A 19,792-nucleotide genomic window follows, 5' to 3' on the forward strand; every position below is an offset into this window, starting at 1 on the left:
GGAGGTGGGCGCCTAGAAGGAGATGCCAGCTGGTTGGGCAGAGAGAACCGTAGCCACACCTGAGGGATTTAAATAGCCGCCGCCTTCTCTGGGGTGGGGAGGCATATGGGGAGGGTTTGGGGGGAGCAGGGAACACAGCAGCCCATTCAGAACCCGTCACAGCCCTGGGATGAGTGCCTAGTTTTTCCTCCCACAGGAACTTGGACCACACAGCTCACTTTGCTGGGTCTCGATAGCCTTTACCTGCAAAGTGAGGCTTTAAAACCTGCTTCAGGTGACTGTTGAGGCCAAACTGAGAGAACCTAATACGCCTGACCCATGCCTGGTACCCAGTACCCAGTAGGTGCTCAATACTTCATGGTTATCCTCACCAGGGCAGGAGTCCCCACAGAGTATCCTTGACAAATGGGCACCCCCGCCCCACCCTGCTTACTTACCTCTCATGACAGGGAGCTCATCACCCCCAATGACAACCCATAGTGTAATATAATGATTTAACTGCATGAACACTGGAATCAGACTGTGTGTGGGAATCCAGGCGTCACTATTTAGTGTCTAGTGTGATGCTAAGCAAATTGCTTAACCTCTCTGTGCTCAGTGTTCCCGGTGTAGAATGGGAATTATAGTACCTCCCTCTTAGTTTTGCTTAGATCGGTGCTTCTTGAACTTTCATATGCACACACATCACCCAGGGATGCTGTTTAACAGCAGATTCTGCTTCACTGGGTCTGAGTTGGGACCAGAGATTCCACAGTCCCAACAGGCAATACAGATGCTGCTGATCCTTGGACCACATTTTGAGCTCCCTGGAGGCATGGTGAAGGGGCTGTGGGAATGTCACAAGTAGCGGAGGGATAGATTTAATCAGGGCAGAGCCTCTCTGGCTGTCTGGGATGGGGGAGGGGGCAGAGAGGAAGTCAGTAATTTAGGGAGAGGTCGAGGTCCTGAGCAGGAAAACGGGCTACAGGGGTCAAAAGCAGGAAGCACATGTGATCCACTACTACAGATGCAGAGACCAAGGCCCAGAGAGGGTGGCCGGTCTGCTCAGGCCACACAGCACTGACAGGACTCCTTCCCTCCATTGGTCCTTCACCCTTCACCCTCCCAATTTGCTGGCCCACTGCCCTCTGGAGTCTCTCCTGGCCTGTGCTCCTGTTTGACATCTTGTCACACCAAGAAGAGGGAGATGCTAGTGAGGATCCTGCATCTCCCTGACAGACCTGACCTCTTCCATGCTCACAGTCATCCTATTTTACAGTTGAAACAACTGAGGCCAAGAGAAGGAAAGTCTCTCAGCACCCTGGCTGGAACCGAGGCCCACCTGACTCCCAACCAGAGTCTTTGGTTATCGTTGTCCAACAGGTCAGGTCAGGGCAAGGTGGCTCCTGAAATGAACAGGTCAGAGGAAGGGGAAACTGGCTCCAGCTCTTCTCCCCACGGGAGGAGGAAGGAGTTCAAACCCCAGGCTGATGATGACAATAGCAGTGTGTCACCCATGTCTGGGGGGCTTCCAACCTGCTAAGCCCGTGCCAAGCAGTGGCACGCGGGACCCCACTTCACCCCAGAACGGGTCTTCTTAGCTCTATGTACAGATGAGGGAACCAAGGCAGAAGGAGGGGCCCAGTGGCTCGCCCACGGTCACTCTCGGTCCCAAGCAGGGGAGGCAGGGGCCCGGACTCCGGAGGAGACCCCTCTCAGGGGTGTCGGCGGGGTGGGACCTGGCAGGCACCCCGTGGACACAGAGCGGCCCCGGGCGGCAGTCGGCGAGCCCAGGCCGGAAGCCCCCCGGCCCGCGGGACGGCCCGCCCCGGGAGCCGCTGGGCTGGGCCGGGAGGCGGGATCTCGGGCGGCGGCGCTTCCTGGCTCCCTGGCACGGCCGCCGGGCCGGCCACGTCACCGCCCGGCCAAGAGCGCGCTGGCGGAGCGGCCGCGCCTGGACGGGAGCGCGGAGCTCGGGGGCGCAGGACCCACAGGCCGGGGCCGGGGCCGGGGACGTGGCAGCCGCCTCGCCCGCCAGTAAAGTTTCCCAGGAGTTGGCTGAGCGTGGGCCGGACCATGAACGTGTTTCGAATCCTCGGCGACCTGAGCCATCTCCTGGCCATGATCTTGCTTCTGGGGAAGATCTGGAGGTCCAAGTGCTGCGCGGGTGAGGGCGCGCATCCCCGGCGGGAGGTGGGGGCGCCTCGGACGGGAGGTGGGGACCGGGGGCGGGGGGGGGGGCAACCCCACGCCCCTGCTGCGAGGCTGGAGGGGAAGAGGTTCCTGAATGTCTCTGCAGGGTGGGGACTTCGGCTTAGGGGTGCTTGAAACTCTTCGCACAGTTTAGGTTCCAAAGAAAATGTACAATTGTACCGTATCAGAGGAAACGGACCCGTGGAGGTAACGGAGGGTGGCCTCCCTCCCTCCCTCACCACTTGGCATGGCCACTGGTGGTTGGAAGGAGGGGTAGAGAGGAGGTGACACCCCCTTTCCTGCCCAGGAGCAGCACCGCTTGGGGCCCCTTGTGCCCTCTACCCCCACTCAGGCCCGAGGTGGGGAATGGGAGGTGGGGGCGAAGGAGGGGAACACACAGGAACTGGCTCCAGACTCTCAGGCTCTTCTCTTGCCCTCCCCCTTCCCCTCTCCCCTGCCCCCTGCCAGACATCCCCCCATCCCACCCCCACCCCCCAGCTGGGCCCTCTTTCCTTGTGATGTGGCAGGAGAGGCATCAGCTAGGCCCACGTGGGCACGGAGCTGCCCATGAGCAGAAGCCCAGAGAGGGTGGGAGGGGGTCCCCCTTTTACCCAGCAGTCTGGCGGCCCCGCTAGGGGGTCGGAGACATCTCAGGGCTGGACCGGTGATGGCCAAACAGACCCAGTGCGTTAAGAGGCTGCCTGAGCAGCCTGCAGCCATCTTTGTCCACTGGTGTGCTGGAGGCGCCTGCCCTGTGCTTGGCGCTGGGGTGAGCGCCTGCAGAGAAGGGCACGGACTCCTCATGGGGGCCAGCGAGGCAGGGGGTGGACCCCTGAAGCCTTCATGGAGGGAGCAGCTCTGTGTTGCTCTGTCCTGGATGACAGGCAGCGTGTCACACAGGAAGGGCTTGTAGTGTCACAGACAGCAGGGCATGTCCTGGAAACGGGGAGCAGCCTGTCTTCAGGCTGGTCCTGGGGGGAGACCAGTCCACGGGCGTAGGAGGTTGGATGTGAAAGGGCCTTGTCTGCCAGGCTAGGGAGTTGGGACTGGGAGCCAAGGAAAGTTTGGAGCAGGGGAGGGGGCTTATAAGGGGACTCTGGAAACTGTGGGAGAGGCTGAGAGAGCATCATAGAAGCTGCTGGCAGGAGGGAAGGGGATGGGGGTAAGAGGTGGGTGCTGTGAGCATCATTGCAGAGGGAGTGATTCCAGACCTGGAGGCCTTTTGGGTTTGGGGTCTCCAGGGAGACGGGCACTCACAGGTTGGTTCTCAGGTTCCCACTTAGGGGAAGTGGGCCAGGAGCGCTGAGAGAGGCTCCAGTGAGGGGCAGAATCTAGCCTGCACCTGTCTCTGAGGGGAAGGGTCCTGGGCAGGGTGAGCCACCATGACCAGGAGAGGGCGCTGTTCCCCACCCGCTCTGCCAGGCACCTGGGATAGAAGCCGGCCACACAGGCAGAGATCCTGACCTGATGGGGCTGGATTTAGAGGTGGGAGACCGTCAGTTCGGAGAAGACAACGGCAAGCCACTTGAGTACTCTTGCCTAGAAAATCCCATGGATGGAGGAGCCTGGTAGGCTGCAGTCCATAGGATCGCTATGAGTCGGACATGACTGAGCGACTTCACTTTCACTTTTCACTTTCACACATTGGAGAAGGAAATGGCAACCCACTCCAGTGTTCTTGCCTGGAGAATCCCAGGGACAGGGGAGCCTGGTAGGCTGCCGTCTATGGGGTCGCACAGAGTCGGACACGACTGAAGTGACTTAGCAGCAGACCGTCAGTTAGCAACGGTGGTAGCAACCAACTAAATTATATGGTTTGTCAGAGGTGCTGAGTGGCTCAGTGGTAAAGAATCTGCCTGCAATGCAGGAGATCCCTGAATCGGGAAGATTCCCTGCAGAAGGAAATGGCAACCCACTCCAGTATTCTTGCCTGGAGAATCCCATGGACAGAGGAGCCTGGTGGGCTACAGTTCATGGGGTCACAAAGGGTCGGACACGACTGAGCAACTAAACAACAGTAATGGGAAAAGCAAAGGGCGGATGAGCAGGAGGGCCTTTGTGTGTGTGGAGAGGGATCAGCACAGGTCTGGTTGAGAACAGAGAGGTGAGTGCCTCCCCCAGGAGCAGGCCTGGTGTGACACCCCAGCGGCCCAGCCCCAAAGGCAGGAGACTGGCGCTCCATTCGTGCTCTGCCACTGACTCTTTGTGTGACCCGGGGCCTCAGTTTTCTTTATCTGTCAAAGGGTAGGAGGTCTGCACCTGGTCAATGGGTCCCCCAAGGGACTCTGGCCAGGTCCAGGCTCCTATTCTCCTCTCTGTCCTGAGGTCTCCATGTGTGGCTTGCTTTGGTGGAAATTATTCACTGGTTTTTAAAGAGTGTGGAAAAGCAATGTGCTCAAGACCGCCAGGGTTCCTAAAATGCTAGGGAAAATGTGAGTGAAGCCCAAGGGCCTGGCAGGCTGGGGATGGAAAGAGGGGAGGAGTGGAAAGAAGCTATGTTGGGGGATAGCCTTGTGTCGCCCACTAGAGCCTCCTACTGGAGCCTCCTGAATGGGGTTGAGGCCCCCTGCACCGGCCAGACCTAAGTGCGGGCTCTGGGAGGTGGTATAGACAGTCTCAGCCCAACCTGGCCCAGTTATTGCCTCCTGGACTCCACTCCCTCCCCCAGAGGGCTCCTTCCGCCTCAGCCAGGCCCCCTGCCAAGCCCCCAAGAAGACACTTGTATTCCACATTGAATCCTAGTTAGGCCTCACGTCAGTCCATTTTACAGATGCCAGTGTGAGACTCAGGCTTGCCATGCTGTTAGGAAAGCTGGCACACGGACCCAGAACCCTCTAAAATGTGAGGGGCTTCAGCAGTGTTCATCCTCAGGCATTAAAATTGTCCCTCCCCCCGCCAGAATGAATGTCCGCCACCAGAGGGATCATTAGAAAAGGTACCAATCAGGTGTACAAAGGAGTCAAACCCTGAGTCAGGTAATGTCATTTCTGGGTGTCCAGCTACCCAATCAACCCATCACCTTTAGAGTGAAGTCCAGGGATGAGGAGACAAAGGTGAAAGAGACTCAAGGATGGCTCTTGGTTTTCTGGCTTGAACATGGAGGGAATGGTGGTGGCATTTATGAAGGATGGAAGACAGGAGAAGGAGGGGATTCAGGGGGAGATGGTGGGCTCTGCCAGGCAGGAATATGTGGGTCAGAGAACCAAGGAGAGTCTGGAGCTGGAGCGTCCCTCATGTGTGGGATGGGATGAAGGGACAGAGGGAGAAGAGAGCTCGCCCTATGAGGATTAGGGTTTCAGGAGGACAGGAGCAGCCGGCGAGGTGAGAAGCTGGCCCTGTGGGCAGTGTCAGAAACCTGGAGAAGGGTGTGGGGGGATAGCTGGAGAGCCCCACTGACTCGTGAAGAGCTGGGTGAGTGAGGGCAGAGTTGATGTTTGGATGCAGAAACGTGGGCATCATGGACCATAGGAGTGCTTTGGTGATGGATCCAGACTGCTGTGGGTTTCACGGAGCGAGAGAAACAGGAAGGAGGGCAGCTGCTCGCTTCACCCTGGAACCACCTCCATGACTGTGTATCAAAAGTGGCCAAGAGCTGACCAAGGAGCATGATGGCTAAGCGCAGCCTCGAACCATGGATCGGCATCTGGAACAGGAAAAGGGCCCCAGTGGGCAAACGTGAGATCTGAATAAAGTCTGGAGTTTAGTCATGGTGCTGTGCTGTGCTGCGCTTAGTCACCCAGTCCTGTCCGGGACCCCGTGCACTGTAGCCCACCAGGCTGCTCTGTCCATGGGATTCTCCATGCAGGAACACTGGAGTGGGTTGCCATGCCCTCCCCCACGGGATCTTCCCAACCCAGGGAGTGAACCCAGGTCTCCCACATTGCAGGCAGATTCTTTACTCTCGGAGCCACCAGAGAAGCCCAAGAATACGGGAGTGGGTAGTCTGTCCCTTCTCCAGGGGATCTTTCCAACCCAGGAATCGAACCGGGGTCTCCTCCACTGAAGGCAGATTCTTTACCAGCTGAGCTACCCAGCTCACTGTTGGGAGCTATCCACTATTGGGATGCCCCAATAGTGCTCTACTGATGTCAGTTTCTTAGTTTTGGCAAATGTTCAGTTAGAATAGGAAACAGGAGTCCAGAATGGTGGTGGCTAAAAGATAAGGAAGGGAAAAGCCCGCGAAAATAGAACAAAGGAAGGTCCGAGGACTGGAGTGAGGACCTCAGGTAGAACAAACAACACTCCAGGCTGGCCCAGTTTACAAAGGACAGGCCCAGGGGAGGAAAATCACATAAAAAGAGGAGCCTAAGGGCCAGGGGTCTCTCTCTCCTGCGCACTGGCGCGCTCTTCTCTTCGCGTCTTTGGGTCTACATGCCCTCACGCCTCGAAGATGGTTTTTCCTGCTGTTTTCTAAATAAAATAGAGCTGTAACACGGACTTGTCTAAGAGCTATAACACGGTCTGTCCAAGACCCGACAGCTGTGGCACGCCGATGGCTTTAATGTCCGTCACTCCAGTCACCCTGTGACGTCACCCTGTGACGAGACAGAACCGAGGAGAATATGCTTCCCTGACATCATGCAAGGTGTTAACATTAGGGGAAGCCAGGTGAAGGGTGTATGGGGCCTCTCTGTACTGTCTATAACTCTTCTGTAAATCTGAAATTATTTCAAAATAAAAAGTTCAGAAAGGAAAGAGACCAAAGCAGATGACAAAATAGCATGGTAAGGAGGAACCCAGTCTTGTCAGTTTGAGCGTCCGTTATGTGTTGTGTATGCACGTGTGTGTTGTGTGTCTGTGTGTGCCAACGAAGATCAGGAAGATTCCACACGCAGGCTTTGTGATTCAGAAGACTGCTCTTTTTAAATTTACACCTCTGTGTATAGTTCCCCAGGTGGCTCACTGGTAAAGAATCTGCCTGCCAAGCAGGAGACTCGGCTCGGGTTCAGTCCCAGGGTCAGGAAGATACCCTGGAGAAGGAAATGGTAGCCTACTCCAGTATTCTTGCCTGGGAAATCCTATGGATGGAGGAGATTGGCAGGCTACAGCCCATAGAGTCGCAAAGAGTCAGACACAGCTTAGTGACTAAATGTGTATTACCTGGTTTTTGTCTTACAAAGAGTAAAAATAGTTGTAACTTTTATAACTAGAACAAAAACCTTTTTTACTCATTAAAATTTGGAAACATGAAATAGAATGCTTGCCTGGCCCTGTGCCTTCCTCCACCTGCTGTGGTCTCCCTGATGAATCAACACCTTGTAGAGCCAGTGAGCTGTTCGAAAAAAAAATGGAGCTTTGGGGACCGTCAGTGGGACAATTGAGGTGGAATGAAGAGAAGCCTTGACACCTCTCCTCTCAAGCCCGACTCCCACCACCCCTGCAGCCTCCCCAGAGCAAGAACTGAGGCAGGCACGCAGAGGAGCCCTGGGAACTCGGTATCTATGTCTTTATTTGGAGACTGGGTGACAGGTTACAGTCTGGTGAGAGGAATAGATTAAAGTGACCAATGGGAAGGAGTGTTTCCTGACCCTCAGGGGTGACAGTGCCCTGGACAGGGTGTCACCACTAAGCAGACACTCTAGAGGCCTTTCTGGGCTTCTGGAGTGTGTGCGAGCCTGGGAGCCTGTATTCTTACTGTCTCTTGTCCCTATCCAACTGCAGGCATCTCTGGGAAGAGCCAGATCCTTTTCGCTCTCGTCTTTACCACCAGGTACTTGGACCTGTTCACCAACTTCATCTCCATCTACAACACAGTCATGAAGGTGAGGGGGATGGACAGCCATGGTGGGGTGCCTGCTGAGCACCGCCCCCCCAGATGGTGAGACAGTTTATGCGTGGGGACTCAGGCTTGGGAACCAGCCAGACCTAGGTTTGGTTCCTGGCTTTGCTGTTAGTAGCTATGGGGCCTGGGCTTGGGCAAGGCTTCTGGCCTGTGTGTACCTTGGTTTCCTCCTCTGCAAAATGAAGATCGTTGTACTTGCCTCAGAGGATTTTGTTGTGAAAATTAAACAAGGTAATATATGTAAATATACAATAGCTGTAGTATACTAAAAACTCAATAAAAACTATTACAATGGTTAAAAGATAAGCAAAAAAGGAAACATGATGCCATGAGCTTTCAGAGAGCTTATTGGTCCATTTATCTGACAAATATTTGTTGAGCACCTACTGTGAGCTAAGAGGGCTTCCCAGGTGGCCCAGTGGTGGAAAATCCTCCTGTCAGTGCAGGAGACACAAGAGACACAAGTTCAATCTCTGATCTCCAGGAAGATCCCCTGGAGTTGGAAACGGCAACCTACTCCAGTATTCTTGCCTGGAGAATCCCATGAACAGAGGAGCCTGGTGGGCTACAATCCATGGGGTAAAAGAGCACACACCTGAGCAACTGAGCACACATGTGAGCTAGGAACCTGAAGGAGAAATACAGGACACCCGTACTCATGGAACCTGCAGTGTAACTGGGGAGACAGAAAACGCAGCAAGTAAGAAAAACTGGCTAGGAAGAAGGCTATGCAAATAATCAAAATGGAATGCTTTTTCATTTTAATTATAAAGACAAAAAGTTTTGAAAGAAGAGTTACATGATAGAGAATGACTAGGAAGCTATTTGGAAAAGACCCTGATGCTGGGAAAGATTGAAGACGGTAGGAGAAGGGGACAACAGAGGATGAGATGGTTGGATGGCATCACCAACTCAATGGACACGAGTTTGAGCAAGCTCCGGGAGTTGGTGATGGACAGGGAGGCCTGGTGTGCTGCAGTCCGTGGGGTCGCAGAGAGTCGGACATGACTGAGTGACTGCACTGAGAGAGCTATTTAGAGAGTGGCCTCTCCAAAGAGGGGATGTGTAAACTGAGATTTGAATGACACAGGAAACAAAGCTCAGAGAAAGACATTTCCAAGCAGAAGGAATAGCTGGTGCAAAGACCCCCCAAGACAGGAACAAGCTTGATGTATTCAAAGGGCAGACAGAAGGCAGACTCAGTGGGAGATCAGCAGGCGAGGGCTGCCTGCTGGTGGTGGGGATGCCGACAGAGGGCTGGGTGAGGGCAGATGGTGCAGGTGAACCATTTGGATTCAGTTTTGCAGTGGGAAGCTGTTGCTTTGAAGTTAGGTCCTATTTTTACAGAAGGAGAAACTGAACATCTTTCAGCCCTGGGTCATAGCTGTGAGGTTGTGTTGGAATGAAACATTTTCTGAGGCTTTAACCAATCATCCAACACAATTTAGTGGAAAGAGCCCAGATTTCAGAGTCAGTAAAATGGGACGTGGCTTCCCTGGTGGCTCAGAGGTTAAAGCGTCTACCTCCAATGCGGGAGACCCGGGTTCGATCCCTGGGTCGGGAAGATCCCCTGGAGAAGGAAATGGTAACCCACTCCAGTATTCTTGCCTGGAGAATCCCATGGACGGAGAAGCCTGGTAGGCTACAGTTCACGGGGTCGCAAAGAGTCGGACATGACTGAGCGACTGAACGGAACGGAATGGAAAATGCGACGTAACTGGATGCTGGTAGCAGAGATATGGGTTATTTTAATAAGGTTAGGATTTATTTTTACCTCACTCATAAAACACAATCTGGAAGTGGGTAGTCTAAGCCTGGAATGGCAGCTCCTTTTAACTTTCTGCTCTGCTGGCTTTAGTGTGACCAGTACTTGAGTTTGTTACCTATGCAGTTGCTCAGAAGGGCCCTATGTTTGGTTTAATGCTTTGCTGTTGCCATTTTGAAATTCTTGCTTTTTAACAAGAAGTCCTGAAAATGATATAGCTAGCCTGAATGTGATGTCTATCCTTCGGGTTGCTTCAGGGTCACAAAATAGGTGCTAGAGCTCCTACCATCACATCACATTTGGGATAGGAAGGAGGAGGAAGGGGAGAAAGAGCAATAGGGTACCTGCCAGCTGGGTAAGCCCTTTTCATAGAGCTTTCCAGTGACTTCCATCTGCATGTCACTGACCATCCTTATCTGCAAAGGAGGCTGGAATATGTAGTTTTTAGTTGGGCACATTGTCTAATAGGAGTCCTCTTTTTAAGGTAAAAAAGCTACATGGGTGGAATCCTAACTATCTTGCCAGGCTATTGTGAAGATAACATGGGAATCTATGTAATATACCTAGCTCCCAGAAGATATTTAACTAAAAGTGAGTTCTCTTTCTCCATATCAGAGATGTCCTTTTGGGATTCTGGGCATCTTGTTCCTAGAATTGGTAGAATGGAGGATGCTTTTACTTGTGGTGCGTTGAACTCAGTGTGAACTTCAATCCGAGGTCCTGAAATCGCTTTTTACTTAAATCCAACACAGAAGCAGCAAACACTGCCTGCTTAGTTAATTTCTCTTCCCAAGGGTTTGACTTGGGCAGTCCTGGTGCGAACTGTAGACCCAGCCCTTGCCATGGCTGAATGAGGTCTAGTCTTCAAAGAGGCCAGTTTCCAAATGTGTGAGATGAAGAAGTGACCTCTATTTCATTGATTCATTCCCTCATTCCAGCATTTGTTTGGGGCCCTGAGTTAGATTCAGAGGCAGGCAGGGCATGGACCCTCTTAGGGAATCTCCTCTCCAAGGGGAGACAGGCTGGTCCATAGACATTTACAGAACATATGATCACAAGCAACGATGAGTCTTGTTACATGGGGGTATGGTGACACAGAGCACGTGTGCCTCGTTCTGGTGAGAAAAAGGCTTTGAGGAAATAACCTGAGTTTTGAAGTGCAAACACTTTTCTAGGCCAGTGTGGTCCTGGACCACCAGCAGCAGTATCACATAGGAACGTGCTAGAAATGCAAAATTCTCAGGCCTACTCAGACCCACTAAGTGAAACGCCCTGCCTCTGAGGGTGGGGGCGGGGCAGCCCTCTATATTTAGGTGCACATTCAGGTTTGAGAGCCTCTGGCCTAGGTTAGAGGCCAATTCTAAAACCGTTATATGTTGGAGGACAGCTACTCTAGTTAAGAAAAGAGCATTTTTCTGAAGGATTGATTATCACCTGATTCAAGGAATTTTAGTCCTTGTGGAAGTATGCTCTCAATTCACTGATGCAGACCCAAGAACTTGAGGCTTTAAAAGAGCCCTGGGATGCTACTGCCCAATCACTCGACAAAGACCAGTTCTTTCTTTTTTGCCAAATGCCCCACAGTGAGAGGGCACCTGGGCACCTCTGGGTTGTTGTGTACACTATCAGCCCCAGTTAGAAGCGTGCAGTCACTTAACAAAAAGACCATTAGCTTCAGGTTCTGTCATTGACCCAAGAGAAATTTCAAACACATTACCAACTGAAGGCAGAATACTCGCCCTCAGGTTTGGTAGGTCCCAACTCAGGCAACAGTACATGAACCGTGAACTTCCAGATGTTCAGGCTGGATTAAGAAAAGGCAGAGGAACCAGAGATCAAATTGCTAACATCTGTAGGATCATTGAAAAAGCAAGAGAGTTCCAGAAAAACACCTACTTCTGCTTTATTAACTATGCCAAAGCCTTTGACTGTGTGGATCACAACAAACTGTGGAAAATTCTGAAAGAGATGGGAATACCAGATCACCTGACCTGCCTCCTGAGAAATCTGTATGCAGGTCAAGAAACAACAGTTAGAACTGGACATGGAACAACAGACTGGTTCCAAATTGGGAAAGAAGTACGTCAAGGCTATATATTGTCACCCTCCTTATTTCAGTTATATGCAGAATACATCATGAGAAATGCTAGGCTGGAGGAAGCACAAGCTTGAATCAAGAATGCCGGGAGAAATATCAATAACCTCAGATATGCAGATGACACCACCCTTATGGCAGAAAGAGAACTAAAGAGCCTCTTGATGAAAGTGAAAGAGGAGAGTGAAAAGTTGGCTTAAAGCTCAACATTCAGAAAACTAAGATCATGGCCTCTGGTCCCATCACTTCATGGCAAATAGATGGGGAAACAGTGGAAACAATAAGAGATTTTATGGGCTCCAAAATCACTGCAGATGGTGACAGTAGCCATGAAATTAAAAGCCGCTTGCTCCTTGGAAGAAAAGCTATGACCAACCTCAGTTCAGTTCAGTTCAGTTCCTGAGTCGTGTCCAACTCTTTGCAACCCCATGAATCACAGCACGCCAGGCCTCCCTGTCCACCACCAACTCCCGGAATTCACGCAAACTCATGTCCATCAAGTCGGTGATGCCATCCAGCCATCTCATCCTCTGTCGTCCCCTTCTCCTCCTGCCCCCAATCCCTCCCAGCATCAGGGTCTTTTCCAATAGTCAACTCTTCGCATGAGGTGGCCAAAGGATTGGAGTTTCAGCTTCAGCATCAGTCCTTCCAATGAACACCCAGGACTGATCTCCTTTCGAATGGACTGGTTGGATCTCCTTGCAGTCCAAGGGACTCTCAAGCGTCTTCTCCAACACCACAGTTCAAAAGCATCAATTCTTCAGTGATCAGCTTTCTTCACAGTCCATCTCTCACATCCATACATGACCACTGGAAAAACCATAGCCTTGACTAGATGGACCTTTGTTGGCAAAGTAATGTCTCTGCTTTTTAATATGCTATCTAGGTTGATCATAACTTTCCTTCCAAGGAGTAAGCGTCTTTTAATTTCATGGCTGCAATCAGCATCTGCAGTGATTTTGGAGCCCCCCAAAATAAAGTCTGACACTGTTTCCACTGTTTCCCTATCTATTTGTCATGAAGTGATGGGACCAGATGCCATGATCTTAGTTTTCTGAATGTTGAGCTTTAAGCCAACTTTTTCACTCTCCTCTTTCACTTTCATCAAGAGGCTTTTTAGTTCCTCTTCACTTTCTGCTATAAGGGTGGTGTCATCTGCATATCTGAGGTTATTGATATTTCTCCCAGCAATCTTGATTCCAGCTTGTGCTTCTTCCAGCCCAGCGTTTCTGATGTAGTCTGCATATAAGTTAAATAAGCAGGGTGACAATATACAGCCTTGATGTACTCCTTTTCGTATTTGGGACCAGTCTGTTGTTCCTTGTTGAGTTCTAACTGTTGCTTCCTGACCTGCATATAGGTTTCTCAAGAGGCAGGTCAGGTGGTCTGGTACGCCCATCTCTTTCAGAATTTTCCACAGTTTATTGTGATCCACACAGTCAAAGGCTTTGGCATAGTCAATGAAGCAGAAATAGATGTTTTTCTGGAACTCTCTTGCTTTTTCCATGATCCAGCATTGAATGTTGGCGATTTGATCTCTGGTTCCTCTGCCTTTTCTAAAACCAGCTTGAACATCTGGAAGTTTGTGTATTGCTGAAGCCTGGCTTGGAGAATTTTGAGTATGACTTTACTAGTATGTGAGATGATTGCAATTGTGCGGTAGTTTGAGCATTCTTTGGCATTGCCTTTCTTTGGGACTGGAATGAAAACCGACCTTTTCCAGTTGTGTGTCCACTGCTGAGTTTTCCAAATTTGCTGGCATATTGAGTGCACTTTCACAGCATCATCTTTCAGGATTTGAAATAGCTCAACTGGAATTCCATCACCTCCACTAGCTTTGTTCATAGTGATGCTTTCTAAGGCCCACTTGACTTCACATTCCAGGATGTCTGACTCTAGGTGAGTGATCACACCATCGTGATTATCTGGTTCATGAAGATCTTTTTTGTACAGTTCTTCTGTGTATTCTTGCCACCTCTTCTTAATATCTTCTGCTTGTTAGGTTCCCTACCATTTCTGTCCTTTATTGAGCCCATCTTTGCATGAAATGTTCCCTTGGAATCTCTAATTTTCTTGAAGAGATCTCTTGTTTTTCCTATTCTGTTGTTTTCCTCTATTTCTTTGCATTGATTGCTGAGGAAGGCTTTCTTATCTCTCCTTGCTATTTTTGGAACTCTGCATTCAGATGCTTATATCTTTCCTTTTCTCCTTTGCTTTTCACTTCTCTTCTTTTCACAGCTGTTTGTAAGGCCTCCCCAGACAGCCATTTTGCTTTTTTGCATTTCTTTTCCATGGGGATGGTCTTGATCCCTGTCTCCTGTACAGTGTCACGAACCTCCATCCTTAGTTCATCAGGCACTCTATCAGATCTAGTCCTTTAATTCTATTTCTCACTTCCACTGTATAATCATAAGGGATTTGATTTAGGTCATACCTGAATGGTCTAGTGGTTTTCCCTACTTTCTTCAATTTCAGTCTGAATTTGGCAATAAGGAGTTCATGATCTGAGTCACAGTCAGCTCCCGGTCTTATTTTTGCTAAGTGTGTAGAGCTTCTCCATCTTTGGCTGCAAAGAATATGATCAATCTGATTTCGGTGTTGACCATCTGGTGATGTCCATGTGTAGAGTCTTCTCTTGTGTTGTTGGAAGAGGGTGTTTGCTATGACCAGTGTGTTCTCTTGGCAAAACTCTATTAGCCTTTGCCCTGCTTCATTCCATATTCCAAGGTCAAATTTGCCTGTTACCCCAGGTGTTTCTTGACTTCCTACTTTTGCATTCCAGTCCCCTATAATGAAAAGGACATCTTTTCTGGGTGTTAGTTCTAAAAGGTCTTGTAGGTCTTCATAGAACCGTTCAACTTCGGCTTCTTCAGCATTACTGGTTGGGGCATAGGCTTGGATTACTGTGATACCGAATGGTTTGCCTTGGAAACGAACAGAGATCATTCTGTTGTTTTTGAGATTGCATCCAAGTACTGCATTTCGGACTCTCTTGTTGACCATGATGGCTACTCCATTTCTTCTAAGGGATTCCTGCCCACAGTAGTAGATATAATGGTCATCTGAGTTAAATTCACCCATTCCAGTCATTTTAGTTCACTGATTCCTAGAATGTTGATGTTCACTCTTTCCATCTCCTGTTTGACTACTGCCAATTTGCCTTGATGACCAACCTAGACAGCATTTTAAAAAGCAGAGACATTACTTTGCCAACAAAGGTCCATCTAGTCAAAGTTATGTTTTTTCCAGTAGTCATGTATGGATGTGAGTTGGACTATAAAGAAAGCTGAGCGTCAAAGAATTGATGCTTTTGAACTATGGTGTTGGAGAAGACTCTTCAGAGTCCCCAGCAAGGAGATCCAACCAGTCCACCCTAAAGGAAATCAGTCCTGAATATTCATTGGAAGGACTGATGCTAAAGCTGAAACTCAAATACTTTGGCCACCTGATGTGCAGAACTGACTCATTGGAAAAGAAACTGAAGCTGGGAAAGATTGAAGGCAGGAGAAGGGGATGACAGAGGATAAGATGGTTAGATGGCATCACCGACTCAATGGACATGAGTTTGAGTAAATCCAGGAACTGGTGATGGACAGGGAGGCCTGGCTTGATGCAGTCCCTGGGGTCAGACACGACTGAGTGACTGAACTGAATTTAGGGTAACTTTGAAGCCCCCAAAATAGGTTGGGAAATGACTTCATTGATTCCCATGTCTGTTTCCCTTTTCAGGTGGTTTTTCTCCTCTGTGCCTATGTCACAGTGTACATGATCTATGGGAAATTTCGGAAAACATTTGACAGTGAGAATGACACATTCCGCCTGGAGTTTCTTCTGGTCCCTGTCATTGGCCTTTCCTTCCTTGAGAACTACAGTTTCACTCCTCTGGAGGTAAGGGAAGGGACCCAGAGCACTCATTTCCAAAGGTAAACACATTCCTTAAAACCTTCACCTTGGTAATGTCAGGGCTAGCTTTCTACCACAACTGTGGCCGTTACTTGTTATGAGTTTAGAAATAACCAATAAGCTATCCACAGTGCTCTTCTTAAAAATGGGCACGCCTAAATAGTCGTGTTCATAAACAAAGCAGGCATCACAGTACCACGTAAGGCTGAAACCCTCTGTTCAACAGGTGATTCAGTTCAGTTCAGTCGCTCAGTCGTGTCCGACTCTCCGCGACCCCATGAATCACAGCACTCCAGGCCTCCCTGTCCATCACCAACTTCCAGAGTTCACTCAAACTCATGTCCACAGAGTCGGTGATGCCATCCAGCCATCTCATTCTCTGTCGTCCCCTTCTCCTCCTGCCCCCAACCTGATTAATGGATACTAAACACAGTCCAGACCATTTTCAACTCGGTAGGTCTGGCCACTGACTCAAGAATCTGTGGAGCAATAAGCATCTGAGGAGATTCTGATGCTGATGTTCATGGATTGTATTTTGATAACCATAGCCTCAATTAAGGCGAGTTTATGATAGAATTCTGCAACAAAAATTGTCCCATAGCAACATTCATACTGTCCTGGAAAAAGCAGTACACTTGAATCTTTTAAAATACTTTTTTACTTTCAAAGAAAGGGGTTGAATGATATGCTGATGAAAACATTTAAAAATTTCAAGAACATGATTCTGGGAGTTCCCTGACCATCCGGTGGTTGGGGTTCCAGGCTTTCACTGCTTGTGGCCTTGGTTCAATCTCTTGTCCTGCAAGCTATGTGGAGTGGCTAAGTAAATAAAACCTGAAAAAATGGTGAAATAGCTTTTAAAAAATTGGTTTTGCTTCACTATATTCTCACCAATAGACACTGTTTTGGTAACTAAATATGGCCCCTTCTTGATCAGCCTCCTGTGGATCCTTCTCTTTGGCTCAGATCCTCTGGACTTTCTCCATCTACCTGGAATCAGTGGCCATCCTGCCCCAGCTCTTCATGATCAGCAAGACTGGAGAGGCCGAGACCATTACTACTCACTACCTGTTCTTTCTTGGTCTATACCGGGCCCTCTACCTGGCTAACTGGATTAGGCGGTACCAGACTGAGAATTTCTATGACCAAATTGCAGTGGTGTCTGGGGTAGTACAAACCATCTTCTACTGTGACTTCTTCTACTTATATGTGACCAAAGGTAGGTGCTGGGAGAAGTGTCACTGGCACTGGCTTAGGATTTATGATCCACTCAGTATTCAAGGGGATATGGAAGTGAACACAGACAAGTCTGTGTGTTTCATGGTGCTTACATTCTAACACAGAAGACAAATGTTTTCAGGAAAATAAGAGCTATGAAAATAGACCAATAATCCTTTTTATATACAGTGTGCAGGGAAGACAGCTGAGATGACATTTGACACGAGTTAAGGCACTAAAGGACAAATATTGATACATTTCTATGTGTAAGCCCTGAGGCAGAAACCAGCCTGGCATGATACAAGACGAAGAGGCTAGGATGGTCAGTCTATAATCCTAGAGATATCAATCCAGATTTATCACCTGGGGTCTCAGTAAGTCAGGGTAAAACATTCACATTGCATTCTAATCACAAATAGCAACTGAGTCATATGAAAACCAGTCTACCAACGCTGTGTAGAACAAAAGGCAGCCAAAGCAGGGAGATATGGGGCAGCTGTAATTGCCCAGGAGCTGGTCATCAGTGGAGAGATGGTGACATTTCTCAGAGTGTAGCTGATGAAAACTTGATGTGCTGTGAGATGTTAACAGAATTAAGGACAACTGCTAGATTCATGGCCTACCAAAAGACGGGGTGGTGGTGTGTGTCCAAGGTGGAGTTAGTGTATCTGTAGTTAGCCTGCAGTGGCATCTTCCCTTGACTTTAAGTGAACACCTGTGAAAAGGGCATTAGATACTAAGATTATACAGAGTTGTAAAGGAGTTGTTTCATGAAAAATTCTAATTTCAGCTCCCTTTTCTTCTAGTCCTTAAAGGAAAGAAGTTAAGTCTTCCAATGCCAATTTGAAGGCCATCAGAGATGTTCTACACCCTAACAAGGACACAAACTATCTGACGTCTTCTGGGCAATTTATACACAACTGAGCAAATGTTAAAACTGAAGTCAGAGAAATACTTCATGTGCAATTTAGCAAAGCACTGATCCTTCTCTTTTCTCATCACTGTCTCCCTTAAATTATAGAGGTAATTAAAACGGGCCAATCATGCAAGTATGGTACACCTTCACAATGTCAACTGAACCATCAAGCAAACCTTAGAATGGATGGAGTCAACTATTGTTCCCTGGTGTGAGACTCATGCTAATGAACAGCCAATCCCAATCTGGAAATACACCCTAACTGTGTATGAGGCAAAAGCCCCAGTGAGTATACTGTTGTGATTGATTTTTATTTTCTAGGTAGATCATCATGTTTAGGGAGTCAACATACAAAGGTGTCACCAACAGGTGGGACGAGTTGAGGAAACACCTCAGGCTTTTTACCTACTAAGTATTGATGCTTTGTGATTCAAATTTTTTTCACATTAAGACCAATTAATTCCACCTCCCTTTCACAGTTTTAAGTGTTAAGGTGTCAAGTCAATCGAACATGGTCTTGAAGCAAATAAAAACAAGAGACCATCATTAGGTTACACCTTTTTTTAAACAATAAAAATCTCACACCTTATTGTCAACAGTGTTTTATTTATACCTACAAAAGAAACAAGATGGTATCAAAAGGACAATTTACAAACTAAGAATAGTAACATAAGCTCTTAGCATCCTGTGCCTGAACATCACACATCTACAAATCTTTCAAGTCTTAACGCAACAGGAATGTGTTCAGAGACCAGCAAGGACATAAAGAGAGCACTGATCCCAAGCAAAAGCCACCAACCTTTTAGATGAGAAGTCCACACTATGAATTGTTAGGGAGCAATGGGGAGAAGCAGCCCCACAGCTTAATAATAGAACTCCTTCCCCCAGATGAGTTTCAGTCATGACTGCAATTATTAGCATCAAATGAGAACTCTGCTCATGTTCTGAAGCAAAGGCAGAACCTGAATCATGAGTGGCAAAGGCAGAAGACTTCACCCTGGAACTACATAGGAAAAACTCAGTAATACTAATATTTTAGCTGTGCTCAGGCCACGACAGCTTTTGAGTTTCAGGATATGCTGTTATTTTGACTTTATCATAACAATCCCTGGTGGAAAAAGGGAAGCAAGCAGACCAAATACTTACTGCTTGTTTGCCCCAAGACCTTTCTCACAAAGGGATGCTTTCAGACTTACAAGAGAGGACACCCCCGTGGTGGCACCTTTGTGTTAAAATCAGATTTTGGTGTATTAAAAAAATGTCTACAATGAACTCATCAGTGCTGAGACACACTTCTCTCGTGGGGAGACACTTTGGTTTGAAAGCACAGAAGTGTTGCTGTGTTTCTCCTGTGCCTACCACCCTCCCTCAGCCTCAATTTCGATGAGGAAAAAGAGAAGTTAGGAAAGAAGAAAGCAGGGGAAAAAGATGTCAAGTTCTCACATGCATATATTTCAGCTTATGCTGACAACCTACCTGTATGTTGCACATTCAACCACACTTTTCAGTACCCCTCAGAAACAATCCCTTCTCTCTCCCTGAAGAATTTTAAGAGGAAAACAAAGACCTCAAACATTTAGATATTTTGATCTTAAAAACCAGAAAGCACTCTCAGGCCTAAGCCAAAGAATGCAATGAAGCCTTCCCCCTTTAACTACACCATCAACAATACTGATAACACCAATAAAAAATTAACAGTCCCACACTGGATATGAAGAGATTTCTGAGGCTGTCTGATCTCCTTGTCCTCTACAGTGAATATAAGAGCAGATATTTCTTTCCAGGCCCATCTGCTCTAGGAAGTCTCAGTATAACAGTTGGTATTACTACAAAAGGGACTATCTCACCTACCTTTCAGGTGGAGGAAAAGTAAAAGGACTTGGGCTTTAAGTCCTCTGTAACTTTTCTTAAGCACTACCTACCTGTAAAAAGCTGAGTGCA

At 48.5% G+C, this 19,792-nt stretch overlaps 1 protein-coding gene across 1 annotated transcript; it reads left to right on the forward strand.

Moving 5' to 3' along the window:
- Window positions 1–1,870: 1,870 nt before the first annotated feature.
- Window positions 1,871–18,440, forward strand: KDELR3 (KDEL endoplasmic reticulum protein retention receptor 3). The gene is made up of 5 exons (XM_055394416.2): window positions 1,871–2,146; window positions 7,834–7,934; window positions 15,544–15,702; window positions 16,684–16,936; window positions 17,742–18,440. Exons 1-5 carry the CDS (start codon window positions 2,056–2,058, stop codon window positions 17,780–17,782), a joined length of 645 nt encoding a protein of 214 aa, XP_055250391.1. The 5' UTR covers window positions 1,871–2,055; the 3' UTR covers window positions 17,783–18,440.
- The last annotated feature ends 1,352 nt before the right edge of the window (window positions 18,441–19,792 follow it).

Source organism: Moschus berezovskii, chromosome 6 (assembly GCF_049115385.1).
Source record: "Moschus berezovskii isolate FMDL1 chromosome 6, NW_MosBer_1.0, whole genome shotgun sequence".
Classification (NCBI taxonomy): Eukaryota; Metazoa; Chordata; class Mammalia; order Artiodactyla; family Moschidae; genus Moschus; species Moschus berezovskii.

What these genes read in the sequence shown, in the direction of transcription:
- KDELR3 (XM_055394416.2), top strand. Translation starts at nt 2,056, where the DNA reads ATGAACGTGTTTCGAATCCTCGGCGACCTGAGCCATCTCCTGGCCATG. An exon ending in GAGGTCCAAGTGCTGCGCGG is followed by an intron (nt 2,147 to 7,833) that starts GTGAGGGCGCGC and finishes ATCCAACTGCAG; the next exon opens with GCATCTCTGGGAAGAGCCAG. An exon ending in CTACTTATATGTGACCAAAG is followed by an intron (nt 16,937 to 17,741) that starts GTAGGTGCTGGG and finishes CTTTTCTTCTAG; the next exon opens with TCCTTAAAGGAAAGAAGTTA.